Source organism: Mesoplodon densirostris, chromosome 5 (genome assembly GCF_025265405.1).
Source record: "Mesoplodon densirostris isolate mMesDen1 chromosome 5, mMesDen1 primary haplotype, whole genome shotgun sequence".
NCBI lineage: Eukaryota > Metazoa > Chordata > Mammalia > Artiodactyla > Ziphiidae > Mesoplodon > Mesoplodon densirostris.
In genome coordinates this window covers 80,788,630-80,815,947 of record NC_082665.1, presented here as the reverse complement: position 1 = coordinate 80,815,947, position 27,318 = coordinate 80,788,630, and the positions used below count along the sequence as shown (strand labels likewise).

Here is a 27,318-nt window from a genome sequence, read left to right as displayed (position 1 = left end):
ATCAAGGGAAATATACAGATTCAAGTTTAAGTTCTGGTCTAGGATTGTCTGGAAAAAGTTAAAAGATTTCTGCTTTCTGTGGTTCAGGGAACTGAATGAAGCACTTCTTTTTTTTAATGAAATAGTGCATCCTAGTGGCACTTACAGGCACTGCAGAGAAATTTAGGAAGAGGTTTTGTTTGTTTGGTTTTTTCCCCTTGGGTAAAAATATATTTGACTCACAGTTGTTCCTTGTGCAGGAAAACCAGGTCTCAAAATGCTTTGTTTTTAATATGAAACTGCTGCAAATTTTTCCTATATGAGAAAGGGAGTATTCATATAACACAGTGTTGTTCTTGAGCCCTGAATTTCCAGTGTTTTCATTATGCATAAAGCAAATTTCCCTCTGGAAAACCACAAGTGGAAATTTCAAAACAGAATGAAAATAATATTCCAAATCCAAGGGGCACTCATCTCTCACTTTTGCTTAAATTTTAAGGCATTTTCTATCTAAACTGACACTTCTAAAACATACTCGTTTTAGAACTTCTGTTCCGTTCAATAGTAAATCAATATTCGGCCCCGTTCTGAACAGGCCCCTTTCACTAAGCCTTCTAGGTCCTTTACCAGCAGGCTCTTAGGGTTTCAAGTAGTCACATAGGCTCTGAGCCTGGACCATCTCAGTGTCTGCACATTCCTCTAGCCCAGTTGATGCCAGGAGAGCCAAAGCCAGAGGACTCAGAGAAAATTAGCACAGGCCCCGAGACTGACCAAAATGAGGCCAGTCTAAAATAACTCATGTAGGCTTTTTTCTTTTTAATGTGGAAAATACAACCCCCTGCTCAGCTAGCATTTTTTTCTAGGCTTTTGATTTTCATGGCCATGGCCATAGCTACTTTTCAAGCAGGTCTGAGTGTGCCAAGCGTTCCATGAAAAAAGTAGGTCAGCGGAGTATGCAGTGAAGGAGGGTTTGGAGGGTTGGGCAGGGGGTGGCTGGGAGGAAGACAGTGAGTTCAGTTTAGGAACAAAAATAATTTTCAACTTCCACACTGTCATGGAAATCATGAAAAGCGGAAATGTCAGGAGGGGGATAGTCTTTCCTAAGCTTCCACTATGTGACTCTGCGTGAATAGCACTATCCTGGGAGGAGGGCTTTATGTGCATTTTCATTTCATAGATAAGGAATCAGAGGATCAGAGAAAGGCACTGGGGGGAAGGTGGTCTTCAAATCCTCCAGCCAGGACACCACATTCTCACTTTGACAGAACCCAGGGAAAGAGTTTTCAGAGCGAAAACTAGCTCTTACTTATCATTAGAATCTTCATTTAGAGATCAATGAAAATTCTATCAGTTAATGAATGTTTTCAAACACTTTGCCAGGACACCTTTGTTACAAGCTGGTAGGTGAGTGAGGTTTCTCTCTAGCTTTCCCGCCCTCTTCTTCAGGCCTGCCCGCCGGTGTCCCCGCACAGCCCCTGTACCACTGTGCCACGCCCCGACACCCAAGCTTGCCCCTTGGTTCCAGTCTAGAACCTTCTTTCCTATCTTCTCTGTTTTCAGATCGGCCTGGCCGATGTCCTGTTTCCTTCTTGCTCTGCTGCCTATTAGCTTAGATTACACACCTCCATTTTAACAGGAGAACTGGAGCTTCTAGTTGAAGAAATTCTCAGGCAGTGTGGCAAGTGAATGGGAGAGGTACTAGAAGGTACCAGCGGGTATTTTAGCCCTTTTAATTTCATTCTGTTTCAAATATTTCTGTTCTAGACACAATGCTAGGCACTGGAAATACACAGACTGATAAAAGATGATTTTTATCATTCTATTACACCACTTGGAGAGTAATTTATTCCAATGTTTCCTGAGGCTGTTTTTATTACATAGGAAGCCATGTGTGAAGTAAAAAGAAAAAAAAACCTTCTCAATAGATCCTGAGAATATATTCCAATAGTAGAAGCAAAAAAAGAATGTATGTAAGCAAGTGAAGAAAGGAGAGTGATATGCTCAGAACTGTGCAAGATTTAATTACACGTGTTTATTTTCTGCCCCTCTCTCTTTTTTAGATACAACACCACACCCTTTTTCTTTCAATCTCTGAAAGATGACTAAATGATGGACTCCTAGGATTGGTTAAGAAGGAGGTGAAGCGAGGAAACCCTGTTTGTTAGGCTCCCACCATGGCAGGCAGTGAGCTAAGCACTTTCATAAATGTGACTTCATTTAATTCTTACATTGTCATGAGGTAAGTTGAATTAGGCCCATTTTACAAAAGAGGAAACTGAGACTCAGCAAGGCTAAGTAACATACTGTATCTAAGATACAGGAGAAAATACGGGGCTAGAGCACTATAAATGGGGGAAAGGGACATTCCTACTTGTCTTTGGAGTCTTTCTTTCTGTTCCCCAACTTCTGAATGCATATACCTCAAAGAAGCAATACACGCTATCTAAGTGCAAAGCACAGGAGGATTGCAAAATAGTACAAGCTCTAGTTGTTCTCCTCGAGGTGACAACAGCATACTTTTGACACACACACACACACACACACACACACACACACAAACAATCCAAACTATATGGAACAAAGACAAGTCATTCTGTGAGAGGGAAGGGAGAGCCTGTGGTTTGGATTTGTCTCGGCAAGGGGGACGTGTGAGAATATTCTAGATGGAGAAAGCAATGATGAGTGAGACTCGATGTTTCAGGACAGGGATGGAAGGCCAGTGGGCCAAGAAGTAGGATTGAGGCAGACTGCAGAGCAGAGCAATGAGAGCAGGGCCTGGAAGACTGGACTAGAGGGGGACTGCAGCATCCCCGGGAGGCAGGGCGTGTGGTGTGTGGTGTGTGGGGGGATACGGAATGTGTAGGTGGTGTGGGGAGGGGAGGAGGTGTGTGGGGGCTGTGTGGGATGTGAGCGTACGGTGTGTGTGGAATATGGAGTGTGTGTGTGGTGTGTGGGTGTGTATGTTTGTGTATGTGATGTGTGTGGGGGTGTGTGGTGTGGGGGGATATGGAGTGTGTGGGGGGTGTGTATATGGGTGTGGGGGTGTGAGTGTGGTATGTGGGTGTGTGTGTACGTGTGTGTGTGGTGTATGGGTGTATATGTTTGTGTATGTGATGTGTGTGTGTGTGTGTGGTGTGTGGGGATATGGAGTGTGTGGGGGGTGTGTATATGTGGTATGTGGGTATGGGTATGTGTGTGTGGTGTGTGGATTAAGGGGCTATATGGGTGTGTAGGTATGTGATGTGTGTGAGGGTATGTATGGTAGGGGTGTGTCTCTGTGTGTGGTGTGTGTGTATGGCATGTGTATGGTGTGGAGTGTGTGTGTGAGGGTGTGTGTTGGCATAGGGTGGGATGGGGGTTGGAGGGCTGGGAATAAATATGGATTATGGAGCGAGCACTGGACTGGGACCCAAAGGACAAGGGCTTTGTTGTTGGCTGGAAACACAACATCTCTGAGCTTCAGTTTTCTCCAGCTGTAAGACCAGAAATTGGAGCAGATTATCTCCGAGGTCTGTCCCACATCAATAATTCCAAAACTTCGCCCTACCTCTCCTTTTCTTCTTTTGTCCCCTCCCACCTTCTGCTCAAGCCTATAGAAAATTTTGTCTTTGGTTGGCAAATAGCATTTGTTTTAAATGTGAGAAACAATTGTTTCATTCCATGAACCTGGACAAGCCCTGTCATTATAAAATAGCAAAATCTGTGTCATTATTATTGGGGAATTTTTTAAGTGTAAATAATTTCAAACTAATTGATGCAGTTTCTATTAAACCAATGTCATTTCTTCTACCACATCCACTTGCTTTTACTGAATTTTTATTTTATATAATGCCCCTTTTTAATATTAGAGGCCCCATGAGAAAGAGCCCAAGGAATCCCACTGCTGTGTTTACTATAAGGATATTTTTTGAAGATATTAATTACACAACGAAGAACCATGAGAGAACTTTCTCTCTGATCTCCACATCAGAGAGAAGTGTTCCATCCCTGAGCAGCTGGCTCGTGTTCACCTAAAGGACTCTGAGACTTCTGTAAAGAGCTCCATGGCCCTCTTCCCAGCTTGGTGCTACTGGAAAGCGCAGAGCCAAATCCAGGTGCAAGGGCATGGCTTGCCCGTGTCACCCTCAGTCACCCCAGGCTGCCTTCCTTTCCTGTTCTTAATCTTTCTAGGTCTCATCCTTTTTTTGTTTTTTTTGGCCACGTCACGCGGCTTGTGGGATCTTAGTTCCCTAACCAGGGGATTGAACTCAGCAGTGAAAGCACGGAGTCCTAACCACTGGACCACCAGTGAATTGCCTCTTTTTTAATTTATTTTTATCCTTCTGAATCATATGCAGTTGGGCACCTTAAATACCTCTGGAAACAAGGAGGTTTAAAAATAAATAAATAAACACAACAAATAGTCTGTACAACTGAAAGCTTTGTTTTCTAGACCAGGGGTCAGCAAATTATGGCCTACTGGCCAAATCTGGCCTGCCACTTGTTTTCATATGGTCTGTAAGATAAGATTGGCTTTTTTTTTTTTAATGGTTTGGGAGGAAAAAAAGGAAGAAGATTTGTGGTATGAGAAAATTATATGAAACTCAAATTTCAGCATCCATAAGTAAAGTGTAATTGGAACATAGCCACGCCCACTCTTTTGCTTATTGTCGATGGCTGCTTCCACCTACAAGGGCAGAGTTCAGCAGGTAGGACAAAGGCAGATGTGGCCCATGATCTTAAAATATCTACTATGTGGCCTTTTACAGAAAAAGTTTGGGGTCCCTTGGATTAGACCTTCATTTTACATCCATTTGAGTTCCTCCTGGCTTATGTATTATAAAATTGCTTCAAAGCTGGGTGTCTACTGCATCCTTACTCCATCTAGATTGTTTCTGTGCTTTGTCCATAAAACTAATTCTCAGTGTACTTCTACTTTGACCCAAGCTCAGGTTCACTGTCTGGCTCAGAGTTCAATGCTTTGTAATAGAGATAGCCTCTTAGAAATAACTGAAGGAACCTCTTGGGTGACTATTTCATAGATATTTAAAAAATGAATTCACAAAAAACTTCTATTTTTGCTGAAAATTCTAAGCCAACAGAAGGATCGACACAGCAACTTGGCACTTTTTACACCACATTCAAACAATTTCCTCGCATTTCTTTTCAGTTGATACATGTGTTTGCATATTTACTGATTTTTTTTTCTTCCCCTGGTCACCCTTAGTTAGAAATATAACCAAGTCTCCATGGAAACACAACATAATGCTCTCTCACAGATGATCGAGGGACCCAAGCAGCTGGTATTGGGCTGAAGGCTGCAATGGCATCTGACCAAATTAGGAAGAGAAAACAGCTTACCCGGCTCTTCCAGACCTCTCAGAATTCTAAGCTCAGCATGGAAACCTACACAGATTGTGAATTACTGCAGATTTTTTAAAACCTTCTCTTATTATTTTTAACCACTTTATTGAGATATAATTTACATACATACAATTCACCCATTTAAAGTACAACATAATGATTTTTAGCATATTCACAGGGTTATTACTGCAAAGTTTTTAATTCTTTCTTTTCTTTCTGAGAATACTCTATCTTATCCATTTGTATGTTTCAGCTATAGGGGGCTTACATCCCCCGCCCCCAGAATGACTGACAGGAGACACAGAATAAGCAGGAAGGGAACCTACATTTAGTGAACACCTACTGTGTGTTAGGAACTTACATGTCACACCTACTTATATGACTCCCAGTGTCACACAGTTTGTAAAGCAGAAGAGCTGGGATTTGAGCTCTGGCCTGATTAACTCCAAAGCCCATTCTCTTTCCAGTACACATGAAATAATACCCTTCAGAAAGAAGAAAATAGAAAAGGCAGGTTGAATGAGGTCTTTTGACATAGCCATGGTCTTGGGGGGAGGTGGAAACCAAGGTAAAGAAGAATATAAAAGTCTCCTCACCTAACCCCAACTATGCCTATAAGAAGTCAAGGTCAAAAGCCAGGTTGGGCAGGAACCAAGAGAACCTGGATACTCTTCCTTAAAAATCCATCCCTAATGCTTAAAGGAGAATGTTTTAAATAAGGATACTTAATAAGTGCCTTGAAAAAAGAATAGACAAAGTACTATGGACATTTGGAGAAAGGAGTGGGGAGGGGTAAAGGTGACATGTGTAAGGAAGAGGTGGCAGAGAATAGCATGTTCATCATAATTCAAAGCCTTGGCTATTTTCTGGGGCCAAGTATCTATTTAACTGTACTTTCTCTCCTCATATTCTGATCTAGGAACAATGATCTTCTAAGTCCCATTTCTTACTAGAATGTGGTCTAGTGGCACATATGCTTGCCTAAGAGCCTGCCTCTGTGAGAAGGACCTGCCAGCCTTGCTCTCCAAGGCATCTTGAAGAGTCACCTCAGAACTGTACTCTCAAGCCATGCAGAGGATGGGATCTGTAGGTGTGCCTGGAAAACCAGGCTGGGATGACTGCTCCCCTCAAGCAGGTGGGCTCCAAGCCCCCACCCTCAACTAGGACACCTTTGTTCTTACCTATTTGAAGGGAGCATTCCTGTGCTCCATAAGTGCTTAAAAAACACTGTCCTAGAACATATCTTTGTCTGAACGCTGGCACACATCACAAAATATGTAGTACATATTCAAACCAGGACTTTAAGAGAAAGAGGCCTGCCCTCTGAAGATTTATAAAAGTGTTCATGGTGATACCACCCATCCTGGGACAAAGATGCAAAGACAGATTGTTTTTCAAACAGTGAAACAGTCCATCTTCACCAGATCTATATTCCACCACTATTACCACTGAGGGTCAAGGAAAGCATGGAGAATAGAGTGAGAGAATATGGAGAGGCAGAGAGAAGGCAGCTCCTTCTAATAAAGACAGATTCAGGAAAGGTGGGTGAGGAATGACATCATCTCCTCCTCCATCCCAGGGTGTGGAGCCATAGGTTCTCTTGGAAAGGTTGGTGGATTCTTCTTAGGCTCCACTTCTAAAGCATGATGGGGTGAGCTGTCTTATGTTTATATGCCCTATAAACCTAGAAGAGTTCATTTCTCTTCTGCAGGAGCCCTTTATTGCATAGTCTGTGTGAAATACTTTGCTCTCCAGAGATGAGCTATCTCATTGCAAATTGCTTTATTAATCAAACTAGCTGATAACTAGAGCAGTAGGTACTGCATTAAAATAGACCTTTTGATTATAGAAAAATAAAATCATTTAGGGACAACTTGTCTATGCAGAAACAATCTTATTCTGTGAACTGGAAGTTCTGACTTGAGCTAAGACAACTGTTCTTTATAAATGCTAAGGGCTTGGGGTTTTGTTTTTTGTTTTTGCTTTTGTTTTCAGTTTCCAGCACCTTTGTCCTTCTGAACAGCTTTTGCTCAGCTTCCTGGATATTTAAAACTCTAGGTATTTGTCAAGGGAGTACTTGTGCGGGTACAGCTGGGTGATTTAGCTAAGCACAGACATATCTTATAGAGGTTTGAACAATAATTGCTCAGAAAAAGAATGATCTTCCCATTCCAGAGCAATTTTAAAAGATTATACATCCAACCCCATACTAGGAAAAAATTTCTCCCTTTTGTTAATCTTTCACAGAATAAATGATGGTATTGGAAGGTTAGAGGACAACCAGTAATTTATCTTGGGCTACACTGATAAAAAGTGCTGTCATTTCAAGAATCTGCTCAGCCTCATGAACTACTTTATTAGCTATTAGCACAACCACATGATTCAGGCTTAAAAGAAAATAACAGCCTTGAAGGCCAGGCAACATTAAAAAAATTCTAGTCTTAATTTATAAATTCCCTTAAGAAGAAGAGAGCACCCATTCTTCATTATGACCTGCTAAATCACATACTTTTGCTTAAGTATCAAGCCAAAGACATTTCTAATGGCACAAGGTTGGGAACTTCCACAGGTGAATTTGACTATCTTTATGTAATCTTTCAAGTGAAGAGAAAGTGGACAAATTAAAGCTTGAAAAAATAAGGCAGCCCAAGAAGAGGGCTCACTGCGTTCATTTTTCTTTTCCTATTGCTATATAGTATTTTTTTTGCTATTTCAATCCTTCTTTCTTTAATAACAACAACCTCTGACTTCAGTGCAGTGCCCTGGTTGGATAACATTGCAACCAGCAAGTACCTGTAAGCCATGCCCGTCTCTGCCCTGGTGGTTTCCTGCAACGAAATTCCATGGACACGTAAAAACTTCTCCAGATATTTCCGTTCCGCTGCTCCACTGGGCCTAACAGGCCAACAGGCTGCCTGAGGCGGAGGCTTTGTTACTGCTAGGTGCCGTCTACATTTCAGAGCCGATTCGCTGGATTTGGGCAGACCCAGCTTGGGGCTGGGGATGTCTGCACAAGCAGGTTTATACAGATGCATGCTTCAGAAACTCAAGGAAGCAAAGCTAACTTCACAGTAACTAGCTCTAAGACTGGCTGTATCTTGCTATGATTATCTTGGGTTATCTAGCTTTGGCGTGTCCCTAAAAGGGAGCAGCTTGTTTTCCTTAGATGTCCCTTATCGTTTTTGTATGCGAGCAGGCTCCTAAGCTCCTGGCAGAACTGCTGGTTATTCTGCTGGTTATAAGTCCCTGCCAAAACCTGTGCAAAACGAAGCCTGACCAAGGCCAATCGCATTTCTTGTCCCTGTAAAGTTTACAAAGTCGAACTTAAGCAACCCCTTATTGGCCCTGGGGGAAAAAAAAGTATGGGCACCCTTCCCCATGTCTTTCTATTTAGGTAAAAGAAAATATTTTGGTGGGAGATAAGCCAAATATTCTCTTCTCATAAGCCTTGGGGATGATTCATGAGTGTGTAATGAGACCTCTCTAAATCATCAAATATTCCATAATCAAATAATTTATTATACTAGTGACATGATTCATTTGGGTGAAAGACCCACTAACATTTTTCTTTTTCAGATGTTACAGTCAAATGATAGGAAATATTAATAAGGTGACTTTAAAAAGCAAAGGACCCACACAAATATGCCCAACTGATTTTTGACAAAGAATTGCAAGAGCAATTCAATAGAAGCATAGGCATTTTGACAAATGGTGCTGGAGCAACCGGACATTCATAAGCAAAAACAAACAAACAAAATTAATGAACCCTTGACTAAAACCTCACATTTTTACAAAAATTAACTCAAAATGGATCACAGACATAAATGTAAAATGTAAAACTAGAAAACTTCTAGGTAAAAACTTAGGAGAAAACCTTCAGGAACTAGGGCTAAGAGAAGAATCTTAGACTTGATGCCAAAAGCACAATCCATAAAAGGAAAAAATTATAGATTGTATCACATCAACATTCAAAACTTTTGATCTGTGAATGACCCTGTAAAGTGAATGAAAAAAGCAAATTACAGACTGAGAGAAAGTATTTGCAAATCACATATCCGACAAGGAACTTATATCTAGAACATATAAAGAAACAAAAACTCAAACTCAAGAATAAAAGCATAAACTATCCAATGAGCAAATGGACAAAAGGTATAAACAAGCATTTCACTGAGGAGGAATGGCAAATAAGCACATGAAAAGATGTTTAATTATTAACCATTAGGGAAAATGCAAACTAAATTCACAATGAGATATCACTACACACCTATCAAAATAGCTAAAATAAAATGATAACACTTGGGGCTTCCCTGGTGGTGCAGTGGTTGAGAGTCCGCTTGCCAATGCAGGGGACACAGGTTCGTGCCCCGGACTGGGAGGATCCCACATGCCGCGGAGCGGCTGGGCCCATGAGCCATGGCCACTGGGCCTGCGCGTCCGGAGCCTGTGCCCCGCAATGGGAGAGGCCACAACAGTGAGAGGCCTGCGTACCGCAAAAAAAAAAAAAAAAAAAGATAACACTAAATGCTGACAAGGATTCAGAGAACCTGGATCACTCATAAACTGCTGGTAGGAATATAAAATTGTACCACCACTTCCAAAAAGAGTATGGCAGTTTCTTATAAAGCTAAACACACCAAACTTACCATATGAAATAGAAATTTACTCTTGAGAAATGAAATCTATGTTCACAAAAAAACCTGTACACAAATGTTCATAGAAGTTTTATTCATAACAGCCCCAAACTGGAAACAGCCCAAATTTTCTACAAAGGATGAATGGTAAACCATGGTATGTCCATGTTATGAATACTACTCAGCAATAAAAAGGAATGAACTACTGATACAAACATTGTGGGTAAATCTTATGCTGAATGACAAAAAGCCAATGCCAAAGGTTACACACTGTATGATTCCAATTATATCACATTCTTGAACTGACAGAATTATAGAGATGGAGAACCAGTTAGTGGTTGCCAGGTGAGAGGGAAGAAGGCAGAGAAGGTGCCTCTGGCTATAAAAGGGTAGACGAGGCTTTCTTGTGCTGGGACTGTTATGTGTCTTGACTATGGTGGCGGACACACCAATTTACACATGTGCTAAAATTGCATAGAACTAAATACACACACAAACACACACACACACACACGAGTGCATGTAAAATGAGTGAAGTCTGAATAAGTTCAATGGCTTGTATCATTGTCAATTTCCTAATTGTGATGTTGAACTGTAGTTATGTAAGATGTCATCGTTGGGGGAAACTGGGTAAGGGGGATATGGGATCTCTCTGTATTGTTTCTTACAACTGCATGTGAGTCCATAATTATCTGAAAATAAAAAGTTTTAAAAAAAGCAAAGAGTCTCCTCATATAAGGTCCTTCCACCTTGTGAGTCCAGCTGTGACTCTCCTCCAACGATGACTCCTGGACATGAATGGTTCATCCAGTTCAACAGGCTTCCTGCTCCCAGCCCACCAATCACCATATCTTTGCTCACTTGGCTTCTAGCCAGTCCCTTCAAATGTTCCCTTAAAGCTCACCTCCTCTAGGAATTCTTCCCCGAGATCCCAGTCCCTGGTGTACAATCATTCCTTGAAATTCATCTTGCAATTCACTTCTAAGGCATTCACTTAACAATTCTAAACTGTTCCCAAACATTTGCACATCCCCAATGGTTTCTGCCATATTTTTGTAACACCTGTACCATTATTTATTTACTGTTTGGAGTTAGCTTGCGTTTTTTAACCTAAATGTTATGAACTGAATGTTTGTGTCCCTCCAAATTTTCATGGGTTGAAATTAATCTCCATTGTGATGGTATTTGAAAATGAGGTCTTTGAGAGGTGATTAACTCATGAGAGTGGAGCCCTCATGAATGGGATTAGTGCCCTTACAAGATGAGGCCAGAGAGCTAACTCACTCTCCTTCTGCCATATGAGGACACAGCAAAATATGGTTGTCTGTAAAACAGGAAGAGGGCTCTCAGCAGAACCTGACCATGCTGACACCCTGATCTTGGACTTCCTAACCTCCAGAACTATGAAAAGTAAGTGTTTGTTGCTTAAACCACATACTCTATAGTAATTTGTTATAGCAACCCTAACTAAGACATTCAGTAAGGAAACATTATATTACAAGCATCACAAAAAGAAAAACGTTATCACTTGTAATAAAATAGAATGCAAACTGTAAAAAATAAATAAAATTTAAAATGAAGAATAGTATTAAATTGTAGGTGGAAATTATTGGTGTCCAAATGTCCTATCTTTTCGGTTTTTATTGAGAAGATTAAAAGGAGTTAGAGAGGTATTTAAGGTATTTTAACACAGATCTGAGACTTTCTTTTTTTTCCTCTCTCTTTTTTTTTTAGGTTATCAGAAGAATTGAGAGGAAATTGAAACTGGAATATACCACCTTCACAATTGGAATCAAATTTATTTAATGCCCTATCTGTGTACACACTAAAATCATCTCCTTGTCCTCCAGTGGTACTTGTACCTACCTTGAGAAACACAGAATGATAATATATTGCCCCAGAGTATTAGATACCTCCTCCTGCAAGTGCACATCTAACCTCCCCTCTAGACTTACTCCTCTTTGAGGGGAGGGACGACTGTATCTGGCAAAAGCTTGCAACCTCCATAATAATCAGCATGGTGTTCTGTGCACGATCGACACTTCAAAGATATTAATGGTTTACTTGCTTGAATTTTAAATTCCCCAAAGCTACCTTTCCCCTTGTCAATCTGTTTCCATTTTCACCCCAGCAGCCTCTGAGCCTCAAGAAAGAAATAAAAGCTTACAAAGAGAAGGCCAGAAAAGTTAGAAGAGAAATCAGGCAGCAGGACAGAGTTAAAGAGAAACTCAAATTCCCAAGTAAAGTTATATCTATTGTTCAGTCACTTACACTAGCCACTGGTTAAATCAGCCACAGAAGTGGTTCCTCCAGTGGAGCTCCCGCCAAGGAAGAAACAGAGGTGAACCAGAAGAGCAGTCATGAATAATGAGACATGAGCCCCCTTCAATGTTTTTTTCTGCCCTCTGAATATGGAACCAGGCCCAAGAGAGGAGAGAGGGATGAGAAAGCCAGTATTTGTCTGAAACTGAAGTTTCTTTTCACTAAGTTCTAAAAGTTGAAAACTGTCATAAAAAGTCCCAGTTTGAAGATGGGGAGTAGAAACTATATAAGGGAACTGTGTGCCCTTTTGGTTGTCAATGCAAACGCAAATCAATTTTAAATGACAAGTATAAGACTATAAGAAATGGCTCTGAGCAGCTAGGGGGACAGGTAATGTCTGTCTTTCTGTCTTTCTGTGTCTCGGGATGATAATTATTACATACTGTTCAGAATCTTTAAGTATTATGCAAACCCAGGGTCAGCAGAGTGTGGGAAAAATGACATGGCCAACTGATGAGAGTGATGCTTCCGACCATGTTCTGTTGATGCGGTGCAAGAGGCCCTGGGACTTAGAAGTCACAAATAGAAGCTCACATAGCCCTGGATGGTGAACAGGCTTTATCCACACCTGCTCAGCATTCGTAAATAACTGTGTGACCTTGGGCAGGTCTTGACCTCTCTGTCCCCTTAGTTTTTTTAGGGGCTCAGACTTAAGTAATCTCTAAGATTCTTCTAGATCTGATGTCCTGTGAGTCTTAAAAATTACTTGGGCTAAACATTCTGCAGAGATGAAGACCCTTCCTGTGTTGACTCAATGAATTATTAGCTAGTTCTCTAAGATACCAGGCCCATGAGATTGATGCTATTATTCTTGGAATATACCAATTGTATTTATAGCCTAATTTTAAACTTTTGTTGGCTAAAGAGGTGACTTATTAAACACCGTATCCTAGATTTATGGACAGGGTACAGTCATCTAAAAATTGTCTTGGACTACAGTTGAAAACCGAGGCAGGAGCTAGTGAGGCCAGGGGAATGGGACTGTGTTTCCATGGCTGGGGTGAAGGACTGCTGGTTCTGTCCAAATGAATTGAGACAAGAGACACCAGACCACAGATCCGACCCTGCCTTCCCACTCCGATTACTTATGGGAACTACGTCCTTTTGCTCTGCAGGTGATGCTGTGACAGAAAGCAGTCACCTGACTGAAACGTCTGCCTCCAATCCCGCTGAGAACCATCAGAGAAGTTTCTCTTCTTGTCATTACCATCTTCTCTTCACCTTTGCCAGAGCTCCCTGCAGGTCTAGTTGTATGTGGTGAGAGCACAGTTAAAGATGTGTGGGTCGTATGAACACCACACAATGAAGAAAACATTACCTTTGCTCTTTACTGCGAGAAGCTCACAGTAGAGGGGAGGAGGGAGACCAGTAAAGGCTACAGAGCAGTGCACTATGAGCTACAATACCGGCAAGCAGTGAGGAGACATGGAAACCCAGCGTCAGTGACAGCAGCAGGAAAGGGAAGGGGTTGGAAGGGTGGAGGGAGTTCTTTCAGAGGTTTGCAATCAAGCAAGAAGGCTAATGTTGAAAGTCTGTTTATCAGTGATTGGACCTTTTCTAGACAATCCCTCTCACCTCCTTTTAGGCCAAAATGTATTTAGGAATAGAATAAAACAGTCCCAGCAGGACTGGGGAGGGGACATACATTCAGTGCATGGGGTTACAGCATGGGAGTAATGGAGAACCCCTGTTAAGGCAGCCTCAGCTCCCAAAGACAGCGCCTCCACCTCAGTCTCAGCCCGCTTTATCTCTTCTCCTTATCCCCGCAGCTCCTATATTATACACTATTGCACTACAACATAAAAACAACCCTTCCCCGAGGTGTAATTGTCATATTGCTAACATATGCATAGATATATACATTGTAGCTTTGTCTTAGGAAAAACAGAAGCATACTTAAGGGCTACGAGGTCTTCGGGTCTCTTCCTTGACTAAAGGGCTTGTGGGCAGGGCTGACCCTTGGTATTTCACTGCACCTTCATTTATCCCACACTGACCCACATCTACAACCAGAAAGCATCTTTGAATTTTGGCATTTGGAGCAAGTCTCCCTTCACTACTTTGGGTGTGACTCCCTTGCTCTTTCTGCAAGTGTCCCAAAAGATGACAAAACGTGGACTTTGTTCTAAGGCTAATGCAAAGGAAGTGGCCAATGGGGCCGCAATGTGCAAAAGTACACTCTGTGGCCAGAAATGCCTTGAGAGATGGCCACTGGGGACACAGAGTGCCTTGGAGAAGAGGTAGGTGAGGAGGAAGCAAGGTGGGAGGTGAGGCCTTAGTCCTATTATATGGGCTTCACACTCTCTTTTTAAGTAATGTTGAGCCACAGAAGGTTTGAGGTCAGGATAGTATTGTGGTCACGTGCTGTCGAATCATCACGGAAGCAATGCTTCCAAAATACTAAGAGCACGTTCCCCCCTTATCCCAGTCTGCTTTGGCCTGGCTTGGAGAATTTCCATGGATTTGGGGCGGAGTATGGTAGAAAGAGCATGGACTGTGAAAGCAGGAAGACTTGGGTTCGATCCCTACCCCTACAGCACAGTAGTGGATTGACCATGGGCACTTTCTGAGTGCCATTTCTTCCTCTGGAAAATACACCTCACCATATTACAACACAGGCTGTTGCAAAGATTAAAGGGAATATGGTATTTGAATAGCTGGCACAGAATGAACAGTGGTTGTTGTTATAGCACCTGCTGCATTGCACAACTCCAGGGATTGCCCATCAACACTGCAGCCTGTGTGGATGATGCCCTTGTGTTGCAGTGAACAGCAGGCCTGGCTGTATGCATCCGATGTGGACAGACTGAGCAAGCAACAATTTTCAGGAGATTTCAATGCTATGGGTTACATGACTGCAAAATGGACAGGATGGCTTTAAATACGGGTCTACGGCCTCTACCCTCTTCACTTTCTCCTTCCTAAAGAGACGTGAAAGATTATCTGGATAAAGTTGATTCGTTCCTCATCTGGCGAGAAATCCCTCCATCCCTCCTTAAGCATCTACTCAGAAAGCAGATTTGAAAGCGGCAGAGAATCCCTCACCTCTGCGGTTACTGCTCCTGCTCTGCCAACAGGCCCATCCATCGTCTTCTGCACATTATTCTTTCAGGGTCTAGAACCTGTCCGAGACAAGGCTGGGAGGCCTATAGGTAAACCTCAGCAACAAACCAAGGCCTAAAAATGTATAGTTTCAGTGCTGTGATACGACACACTGCTGAGAGGTCTTATTGGGACCATTCCGTCTGAACCAATCTACCTCTTCATCATCTTCTTCTGGGCACTTAAGATTAATCTAAAAAATCTATGATTCTACTGAAACTGTAAGAAATCTTAGAAATCAGCTGGTTCAATTCTCTTGTTTTACCAATGAGGAAAGAAACATGCAGGTAAATTGGCAACATTAAAAGTCAGTTATTGTAAGGACTGGAATAAAGTACAAGTTTCCAGGAGCTTTAGAAGCCAGACGGACAGGAGTTTAAAGCCTTGCCCAACAATGTACTACTGTGTGATGTGAGTGCTCTCTGAGTTTTCTGTTTTTTCCTCAGAAAAATGGGGAAAACAATATTACCTCCTCAGAGTTAACTATGCTAAATTGGTTTATGTATTTTGAAGCCCCACATGTACTACCTTGCCTCTTGAAATGTCATTTCACTGCATCATAATAGCAAATGTTTCATCACTGACTGAAGTGCCAAGGCAATTCTGTTGAAAAACAATCTGCTGAAAAACCCGCCCTGTGCATCTGCCGTGGAAGACAAATGAATAGCTTCACTTTGCTTACTTTATTTATGATAGAATGTTCTTTTCAGCTGGGGAAATTTATACAATTAAGAGCACAGTGTCCCATCAACATTGTGAAAAATTGCATCTACATGGTTTGCTTTTCTAAAGTCTTTAAGGGTTATTCCAAGATAAACTTCAACTGGAGGCACGTACAGCTTTTGGCATTTTCCCAAAGATTCCAATGTTGATTCAAATAAAATCACAACTGAGGAGACCTTCAAGATGGTGGAGGAGTAAGAGGTGGAGATCACCTTCCTCCCCACAAATACATCAGAAATACATCTACACGTGGAACAACTCCTACAGAACACCTACTGAATGCTGGCAGAAGACCTCAGACCTCCCAAAAGGCAAGAAACTCCCCACGTACGTGGGTAGGGCAAAAAAAAAAAAAAAAAAAAAACACAGAGACAAAAGAATAGGGACGGGACCTGCACCAGTGGGAGGGAGCTGTGAAGGAGGAAAGGTTTCCACACACTAGAAGCCCCTTCATGGGCGGAGAAGGGGGTGGGCAGGGGGGAAGCTTCAGAGCCACAGAGGAGAGTGCAGCAACAGGGGTACGGAGGGCAAAGCGGAGAGATTCCTGCACAGAGGATCGGTGCTGACCAGCACTCACCAGCCCGAGAGGCTTGACTGCTCACTCGCCGGGGTGGGAGGGGGCTGGGAGCTGAGGCTCGGGCTTCGGTTGGATGTAGGGAGAGGACTGGGGTTGGCGGCGTGAACACAGCCTGAAGGGGTTAGTGCACCACGGCTAGCTGGGAGGGAGTCCGGGAAAAAGTCTGGAGCTGCCGAAGAGGCAAGAGACTTTTTCTTGCCTCTTTGTTTCCTGGTGCGCGAGGAGAGGGGATTAAGAGCGCTGCTTAAAGGAGCTCCAGAGACGGGCGCGAGCCGCGGCTGTCAGCGCGGACCGCAGAGATGGGCATGAAACGCTAAGGCTGCTGCTGCAGCCACCAAGAAGCCTGTGTGCAAGCACAGGCCACTATGCACACCTCCCCTCCCGGGAGCCTGTGCAGCCTGCCACTGCCAAGGTCCCGTGATCTAGGGACAACTTCCCTGGGGGGACACACGGCGCCCCTCAGGCTGGTGCAACGTCATGCCGGTCTCTGCTGCCGCAGGCTCCCCCTGCACTCAGTACCCCTCCCTCCCCCCACCTGAGTGAGCCTGAGCCCCCGAATCAGCTGCTCCTTTAACCCCGTCCTGTCTCGGTGAAGAACAGCCACCCTCAAGTGACCTACAGGCAGAGGCGGGGCCAAACCCAAAGCTGAACCCCGGGAGCTGTGCGAACAAAGAAGAGAAAGGGAAATCTCTCCCAGCAGCCTCAGGAGCAGCGGATTAAATCTCCACAATCAACTAGATGAACGCTGCATCTGTGGAATACCTAAATAGACAACGAATCATCCCAAAACTGAGGTGGTGGACTTTGGGAGCAACTGTACACTTGGGGTTTGCTTTCTGCATCTAATTTGTTTCTGGTTTTATGTTTATCTTAGTTTAGTATTTAGAGTTTATTATCATTGGTAGATTTGTTTATTGATTTGGTTGCTCTCTTCCTTTTTTTTATATAGATATATATATTTTTTTTCTTTTTTCTCTTTTTGTGAGTGTGCATGTGTATGTGTCTTTGTGTGATTTTTGTCTCTATAGTTTTGCTTTTACCATTTGTCTTACGGTTCTGTCTGTCCCGTTTTTGTTTTTGTTTTTTTTAGTATAGTTTTTAGCGCTTGATATCATTGGTGGATTTCTTCTTTGGTTTGGTTGCTCTCTTCTTTCTTGCTTGCTTTTTTAAAAATTTTAATAATTTTTTATTTTAATAACTTTATTTTATTTTTCTTTCTTTCTTTCTTTCTTTTTTTCTCCCTTTTCTTCTGAGCCATGTGGCTGACACAGTCTTGGTGCTCCAGCCAGGTGTCAGGCCTGTGCCTCTGAGGTGAGAGAGCTGAGTTCAGGACATTGGTCCACCAGAGACCTCCCGGCTCCACGTAATACCAAACAGCAAAAACTCTCCCAGAGATCTCCATCACAATGCTATGACCCACCTCCACTCAAAAACCAGCAAGCTACAGTGCTGGACACCCCATGCCAAACAACTAGCAAAACAGGAACACAACCCCACCCATTAGCAGAGAGGCTGCCTAAAATCATAATAAGGTCACAGACACCCCAAAACACACCACCAGATGCGGTCCTGCCCACCAGAAAGACAAGATTCAGCCTTATCCACCAGAACACAGGCCCCAGTCCACTCCACCAGGAAGCCTACACAACCCACTGAACCAACCTTAGCCACTGGGGGCAGACACCAAAAACAACGGGAACTACGAACCTGCAGCCTATGAAAAGGAAACCCCAAACACAGTAAGTTAAGCAAAATGAGAAGACAGAGAAACACACAGCAGATGAAGGAGCAAGGTAAAAACCCACGAGACCAAACAATGACAAGGAAATAGGCAGTCTACCTGAAAAAGAATTCAGAGTAATGATAGTAAACATAATCCAAAATCTTGGAAATAGAATGGAGAAAATACATGAAACATTTAACAAGGAACTAGAAGAACTAAAGAGCAAACAAACAATGATTAACAACACAATAAATGAAATTAAAAATTCTCTAGAAGGAATCAATAGCAGAATAACTGAGGCAGAAGAACAGATAAGTGACCTGGAAAATAAAATAGTGGAAATAACTACTGCAGAGCAGAATAAAGAAAAAAGAATGAAAAGAATTGAGGACAGTCTCAGAGACCTCTGGGACAACATTAAATGCACCAACATTTGAATTATAGAGGTCCCAGAAGAAGAAGAGAAAAAGAAAGGGACTGAGAAATATTTGAAGAGATTATAGTTGAAAGCTTCCCTAATATGGGAAAAGAAACAGTCAATCAAGTCCAGGAAGCACAGAGAGTCCCATACAGGATAAATCCAAGGAGAAACACACCAAGACACATACTAAACAAACTATCAAAAATTAAATACAAAAAAAAAAAAATTAAAAGCAGCAAGGGAAAAACAACAAAAAACATACAAGGGAATCCCCATAAGGTTAACAGCTGATCTTTCAGCAGAAACTCCAAAAGCCAGAAGGGAGTAGCAGGACATATTTAAAATGATGAAAGGGAAAAACCTAGAACCAAGATTACTCTACCCAGCAAGGATCTCATTCAGATTCGCCGGAGAAATTAAAACCTTTACAAACAAGCAAAAGCTAAGAGAATTCAGCACCATCAAACCAGCTTTACAACAAATTCTAAAGGAACTTCTCTAGGCAGGAAACACAAGAGAAGGAAAAGACCTACAATAACAAACCCAAAACAATTAGGAAAATGGTAATAGGAACAAACATATCGATCACTACTTTAAACGTAAATGGATTAAATGCTCCCACCAAAAGACACAGACTGGCTGAATGGATACAAAAACAAGACCTGTATACATGCTGTCTACAAGAGACCCACTTCAGACCTAGGGACACATACAGACTGAAAGTGAGGGTATGAAAAAAGATATGCATGCAAATGGAAATCAGAAGAAAGCTAGAGTAGCAATTCTCATATCAGACAAAATAGACTTTAAAATAAAGACTATTACAAGAGACAAAGAAGGACACTACATAATGATCAAGGGATCAATCCAAGAGGTAGATATAACAATTGTTAATGTTTATGCACCCAACATAGGAGCACCTCATTACATAAGGCAAATGCTAACAGCCATAAAAGGGGAAACTGACAGTAACACAATCATAGTAGGGGATTTTAACATCCCACTTTCACCAATGAACAGATATACAGAAGATATACAGATTGCCAACAAACACATGAAAGGATGCTTAACATCACTAATCATTAGAGAAATGCAAATCAAAACTACAATGAGGTATCACCTCACTCCAGTCAGAAGAGACATCATCAAAAAATCTATAAACAATAAATGCTGGTGAGGGTGTGGAGAAAAGGGAACCCTCTTGCACTGTTGGTGGGAATGTAAATTGTTACAGCCACTATGGGAACAGTATGGAAGTTCCTTTAAAAACCAAAAGTAGAACTACCATAGGACTCAGCAATCCCACTACTGGGGATATACCCTGAGAAAACCATAATTCAAAAAGAGTCATGTACCACTATGTTCATTGCAACTCTATTTACAATAGCCAGGACATGGAAGCAACCTAAGTGTCCATCGACAGATGAATGGATAAAGAAGATGTGGCACATATACACAATGGAATATTACTCAGCCATAAAAAGAAACGAAATTGAGTTATTTGTAGTGAGGTGGATGGACCTAGAGTCTGTCATACAGAGTGAAGTACGTCAGAAAGAGAAAAACAAATACCATATCCTCACACATATATATGGAATCCAAAAAGAAACAAAAAAGGTTCTGAAGAACCTAGGAGCAGGACAGGAATAAAGACACAGACATAGAGAATGGACTTGAGGATGCAGGGAGGGGGAAAGGTAAGTTGGGACGAAGTGAGAGAGTGGCATGGACATATATACACTGCCAAATGTAAAACAGATAGCTAGTGGGAAGCAGCTGCATAGCACAGGGAGATCAGCTCAGTGCTTTGTGACCACCTAGAGGGTGGGCTAGGGAGGGTGGGAGGGAGACGCAGAGGGAGGGGACATGGGGATATATGTATATGTATAGCTGATTCACTCTGTTTTGAAGCAGAAACTAACACACCATTGTAAAGCAATTATACTCCAATAAAGATGTTAAAAAACACAACTGAATTTTTTTAGAGGTCACCTTTTTAGCAACCTTGTTAGATATAACATTGCCAAGAATCTACAAATGAACAAATAAGATATCACAAAGCCCACATTTCAAACCTCCTGGGAGAGTACCTCAATTCATAAACCCACTCCTTCTTGATCATAATTCAAGTAAGACAGATTTTCTTATTTCCCATTCCTCAGCAAAGATAGCAAATTAGATGAAAAGGGCTATTAGAGGTAGGCATCCTGACAGGCGCCAGGAAAATTTACAGCAAGGTAAGGATACAGAAAAAGTCACGGAGGGGGAAAAAATACAGAAGCCAACATTTAAAAATAAAATAGCAAAACAAGGCCTCTAATTTTCAAGGCACATATTTCTATAGACCTTAATAGTCCCTGAAGACACTTTAACATAGCACAATAGTTGACATTTATTGAGATAAACTAGAGGTGTCATGTTGCTTATTCAGGTTTAAAAAGTTAAAATAAATTCTTGACAGTTAAATTAGAAAGCTTCAGGTACTGGGGAAAATCGCTTGACTGAAAATTTTCACTCTCTGACAATATCAAATGAACGAGGCCTAACAGTGAATTATTTTCTGCATTTAGGAATATTATCTTGACCATTCTCACCAACTTTCTCCCTGTTACTAGTAACTTAGTGGTTTAGCTGATTCCTAGCCCAGGAAAGAGTCAACTTTGTTTTTGAGCTACAGACTACACACTTCTTTCTGCTGCCCCTTTCCTACCTGCCTCTTTGCCGGTTCACATGCACACAAATTCCTGCATATTCTTATAAAAGTCGAAATGGTGCATTTTGTGTGTATTTTTCCCTGACATTTCTATTCCCTGTCTCCCTGCCTCCTGGTAGAACTAATTATTTCCTTATCTTTATTTCCATAGCGCTTCATTCACACTTCAAACATCACACCGATACAAATGTTATTGTAGACTTGTCTTCCCTGAGAAGACTCTGAGATTATTCAGGGCAAGACGCCTCCCTCATGTATCACCATATTCCCAGAAATGAACATAACAGATGATAAAACCTCTTGAATGCATTTCTGTTCAATTTTCTAGTTTGATTGTTAGAAATTCTTTCAATATTGTATACATGGAAAGAGTGTCCTTGAATTCTGAATATTGACTTCATTGGAAATTCATTCAACTGAAAATACATTTAAAACACATTTACACTTAATATTTTTTTGCCATTTCTTTTAGATAAATGACCATCTGGAACCTAAAATATTGTAAACAGACTTAAGCATTTAATAGTTTGTTCAACAAGCAATTGCTGTTTGGATAGTCACATAATACAATTTACTAAGCTTGGAGACAGAAAGAGCTCATCTTTCTAATGCACCCTACTTGTGGAATTGTTTATGCTGACTATCACCTCCTCAGTCCCATAGGTAATTAAATAATTCAACAGTCCTTTTGGGCAGCTTGTTTCATGCCTAATGTTCACTGCTATAATCAAATTAAATATTAAGATTAAGCTACAAAATGCACTTCGGGCTTTGATTTTTTTAAGTGAACTATTTCAAATTTGTAATTAAAAAATGGCTCTTGAATTTTTCCTCAAATTCCTCACCCTTCCACACAAAAATATGCATGTATCTTGTGTGAGAATAGCGAAACAGAGAAGGAATGCCAGAACATCATAAATGATATGCAGTTTTACTAATAATATTATATTCAAAACCATGGTGCACCCTGCTGCTGGGAACAGAGCAACTGGCTTATCTGCCTTCAAGAATCCTGCAAGTGCATTATAGAAAAACATATGTAATGATTACATTGTTTGAATGAACATACTATCGTAGATACTCCTCTTAAAGACACATACCTGTCCAGTTCTGAAATAACAGACTGAATCAGTGAGCTCTCTTGGCTCTAAACAAGGTTCTCTGGTCTTTGTTTCCATGTGCCTGCTCCTGCCTCATGAGCTGTCAGCCAGAGCCTGTGGCTGTTACCATGGGAAGGGGTGACCTGCTGCACTGTAGCAACTCCACCTCACAACTGCCTGCAGTAGGAATAAAACAGAAACTGCAGGAAGGCTCCTGGCTCGTTCAGCCATTTGTGATTCTTAGGGCAATTTAAAAAAACTCTGAGAGGTTCAAAATGGGAGCTGAGCACCCATGGATTGACATTAGCAAGGCTGTGTTCCAAATGCCTGCCAAGCTGATGTCAAATCACCATCTGCAGGCTTCTGAGAGGCCATCGATCTTCTCAATCTTCTCAGTGAAACAGGAAATTGAGTTCCAAGTAGAGAAGCCAAAAGAGGTTTACCCACCATGTGGCAAAGGCCAGGTCAGGGGGGTCAGGCCTCGAATGAGAGGAATAACGTTGAAGGGAAAGGAGTGCCTTGGCCCCTCCCTGTTACAGGAAGCAGCCAGACTCTACCTCAGCACCTCCTTCACTCTGCTCTGACCATGGTTCTGTGGCAGAGACCAGCCAGCTGTTCACTGTGCCTGTTTGCCTCTCTTCCTAGTCACACATTTGCACTACAATTCCCAGCCTCCCTTGCAGTTCAGTGTGGTCATGTGACTGGATTCCAGCCAATGTGACTTCTATCCACAGCTGCCACTTACAGTGATCTTCCGTATGATCCTCCATATTCTTCTCCTGTCTGCTGGATCAATGTCAATACTCAGCCACCAGCCAGCTTAGAAAACAAAAGCTGAAGATGATAGAATTTGCATCAGCCTGGATCCCACCTAACTGGAACTTCCTACCCTTGATTGGACTTACATGAGTAGGAAATAAACTTTCTTATATCAGGTCAATGAGGTTTCAGGATTTAGCAGCTATGGTTACCTTTAATTAAAAAATCAATGGACTATTATTTTGTAAAGGGCATTTACCCACAGCCTAACCTTAATAAGCTCTTTCTGGATTGGAAACCAGAACCAAATATCTGGTCTGGAGCCCAGTTTAATTTCCTGATGACTGAAGAAATATTTGGCAAGTCTTTGTTTGTGATTAGGTTGCAATGTATGTGCCAATGCACAAAAAACTCCCAATTTGTCTTGCCTTGGAATGGAGATTTTCCTCCAAAACTGTAAGACTGACACCTGATGATATATCTGGTCGCTAGAAAGGCTGTTGGGGAAAGGAAACATTGTTTCAACTGTCCTTTCCAGAGAAGTGGGAGCAAGTGCTCCTCAGAACTATGCGGCTTCCTCCTCCGCAAAGCAAAAGCACAAAATACAACAGTGAAAATCTCTGGCAGAACGTTAGCACATGCCATTTAGTGACAATCATAATCTAAAATTGGAAAGTCCAGGGCAGCTGTTGCTGTGTAACCTTTGCATCCTCTTAGAGCTTGTGTGAAGGGAGATGGCCAAAGTCTGACTCAAACCTAAGATCTGAAATTGAGTTAAATTCATCTAATAGAGGATGCCGCTTGGGGGGCTCCAGGGCCTCTGTTCTTACATAGCTGTTTTGATGGACAGAAGCCTGAAGAAATATTGAAATCCATAGTCCACTCTATTGCACAGAGCTTTGCTCTCCACCTGAGTGACTTCCTCCCCATCTGAGCTGCTGCCTGACATCTCCCAGCCCTTCACAGGGTAAAGGCAAGGACCTTAAGCAGGAAGAGGGAAGCTGTGATTCCTTACTGTGTTCCAGTAAGGAACCTTCTACTGTGATGGAAAGTGGAAGGTAAAACTACTAAAGTAACATCTCAGTAGCCATCCACAATTAACCCAAACTTGGGAAGGAAATATTCTGTGGGGTTAAGCGGTAACATCTGCAGCCCACTATCCAGGTTCAAGTGCTATTTCTATTGCTTACTTGAATCTGACCATGGGGAGGATCTTTTCTAAGTTTCAGTTTCCTCCCATAAAGTGGAGATGATAAAAAATAGCCACACCATGAATTATTAGAAAGGATTAAATTGAATAATATAAGGAAAGGGCTGGGTCTATAATAGGTATTCAGTTGCTGATATTAGGAAAGGAAGGAAGGTGTTATGGTCTCTGCAGTGTACCCAAGAAACCCTGCCCAGGGTCTGGGAAAGAAGTGTGGCTGTATCTACCCTTGTGTTTGCTAGAGAAGCAGATTAGGGGTAACCATGCTCTCAAGTCATGTTCTAGACTGAATCAGAGCCAACGTCTCAGGGCAGAAGACAATAAAAATAATAAAGTAGCAAACATATAGTGGTTATGGTTTATATAGATATAGATATATAGATTATTTATATATAGATAATGGTTTATAGCATACCAAGGATTTTCACACATACTATTGGATCTCACCTTTAAAATCCTAGAAGATAGAGAATGCAGATGTTTCTATTTCCACCATAGAGATGAACAAACTGAGGCTCAGAGATGTTACATGATTTGCTGAAATCCACACAGCTAACCAGCAACAGAGCCATACTTTAAACCCAGGCCGCTCTATTCCAAAGACAATGGACTGATCCTCTCCACATGGAGAGAGGACATGTCAGACAGACATTTGGTCCTTGCTAATCAGAAAGGATTTTAAATGAGGGCATAAATGTAAATCTTAGAAGAACGGGGTTCTAAGTGAAGCAAGGAGGGAAGCAGCATGTCAAGACCTTTCTCTTAGAGTCCAGGAATTTTCCCAGGCTTAGGGAGCACATGGAAGGAATCCAGAGGAAGAAAGACTGTGGAAGTAAAGTAACAGATGAAGGCTGATGGCACTCCAAAGGGGAACAGTGATAATAGCATTTGCTGAAGGGTCCTTTCTATGCACTCAGCACCATGCTAAAACTTTGATAGATATCTCATTTAATCCTCCCAACTCTATGAATGTCTAATATTGTTATTCCCATTTTACAAGTAAGGAGACTGAGGTCCAAGGTCACATAGATAGTGGTGAGTAGTGCACAGTGGAATCAGAGTTCAGAACTGGGCTGGCCTGACATCAGAGCTCATGCTGAACTGCCCCCAGGTTACATAGCCCCGGAGGCTTATATAGAAAGCAAGATGTACAATGTCTCTCGTTGACTAACACCAGAAGTACACAACAAGCTGAAGGGTGAATGTAAAAAATTAATAAACCAAGCTATATAAAATATACCTAAGCTGTATAAAATAAAACAAAGCTAAATAACTAAAGCTAAATTTTAAAATCACAGCATGATGTTACCCCACCCCAGGAGAAGAATATTCAATATATAGAGACAGAACTAGAAAGGCTGACCTTGGACATGGAGTAAAATAGCAGTGGCTCAAAGAGGTAACCTGGAATATACTTGAGCCTATTCACAGAGAGACAGCCCAGGGAATCTTTTAGTCTCTTGATGGGAAAAGAAGAAAAAATTAAGCAGCAATAGACAGAAAGTGAATAAGTAGAGCCATGTTCTTCATCAGTGAGGATGTGGGTTGTAACAAGTCCATGGGTCTGTTGTATGGATTAAATGGAATGAATGTAAGAAGCCCTGGGCAGATGGCATGACGCTCTATAGGTGCTTGATAAATGTGAAGGAGATGAACTAAATAGTCTTTTGTGAACCATCTTCAGGATTTTGTCAGATCTGAGTTCCACCTCTACTCATATTTACTGAATATTTTCCTTTAAACTGACTCACTTACTTTAAAACTTAGCTTTGTCCCCGCCACGATAACCATGAATTCATAAGTTTAAGGTGTAAGTTATACATTTTTTCCTAATGCTCATGAAAACAAATATAAAACCACTGAGAGATTTAACGTCCATATGTCCCCCAATATCATCTCAGGTACAACTAGTGTGCCATAGTTTTGGAAACACTGAAAGCAAGTAAAGAGCCCTGGCTGAGGTACCAGGAGACCCAAGGTCTAGGCCTGGATGATCAGACAGGCCACATTCATGAGGCATGTTCTCCCATCAGAAAGTAGGAGATAAGAACATGTGATTTATGCTGCGAGAAGGCACACGAGATAATGAAGGTGAAAACATTTCATAAGCAGGGACATTACAAATTGAAGGTGTTTGTGTGACTCTCCTTCTATTAAAGAATTTATTAAAGAATTTATTTTCTAAAAAATCAAACATATCTGGCAATGATCAACCAATTACTAAAATGATATACTCTAAATATCAAAGAGAATTTTCTACTGCTCTTAGGACTTCAGAACGAAGCATCAACTCATTTCCTTTTTCTTTCAGAGTTAACACAACTGCACAGTCCCTGTAAAGGTCAGTGAGCAGAAAATCAAACTCTGCTCCTTCGCTCTGGATTATGGTATCATTATACCATGTATTCTCAGAGCTGGAAAGAGCCCAAGAGATCATCTTGCCTAGTCTTCTATTTTACAGAGGGGGCAGTGGTTCTGGAGAACTTTTAAAACCTAACTATGGTCACAGAGCAAAATGGGATTCAAATCATGTCTCCAAACCCCTCAACCAATGCTCCTGCCATTGCATGAGCCTGGCCTCTGGAAAGGCAGAGGATACCAGGGGAAGAGGAACTGGAGCTGCTGTGCTCTATATAATCCACTAACATCCAGTTAGGAGAGAACCCTGACAGCAAGTCAGAGGACCAAGACATAGACAGTGCCTTCAAGGTGTCCGCA

The 27,318-nt window shown here is 41.7% G+C and overlaps 1 protein-coding gene across 3 annotated transcripts in view; it reads right to left on the bottom strand.

Moving 5' to 3' along the window:
* The window catches only part of KCNAB1 (potassium voltage-gated channel subfamily A regulatory beta subunit 1), a 415,500-nt gene that overhangs the window by 373,690 nt on the left and 14,492 nt on the right, over positions 1-27,318 (bottom strand). The window contains exon 1 of one of the 3 annotated variants that reach the window (XM_060099974.1): positions 8,116-8,357. The exons of the other annotated variants lie outside the window; for them this stretch is intronic. Within the exon in view, the coding sequence (XP_059955957.1) occupies positions 8,116-8,357 (242 nt within the window). Of the gene's footprint in view, positions 1-8,115; positions 8,358-27,318 lie in introns of those variants that run through there. 3 annotated transcript variants of the gene reach the window in all.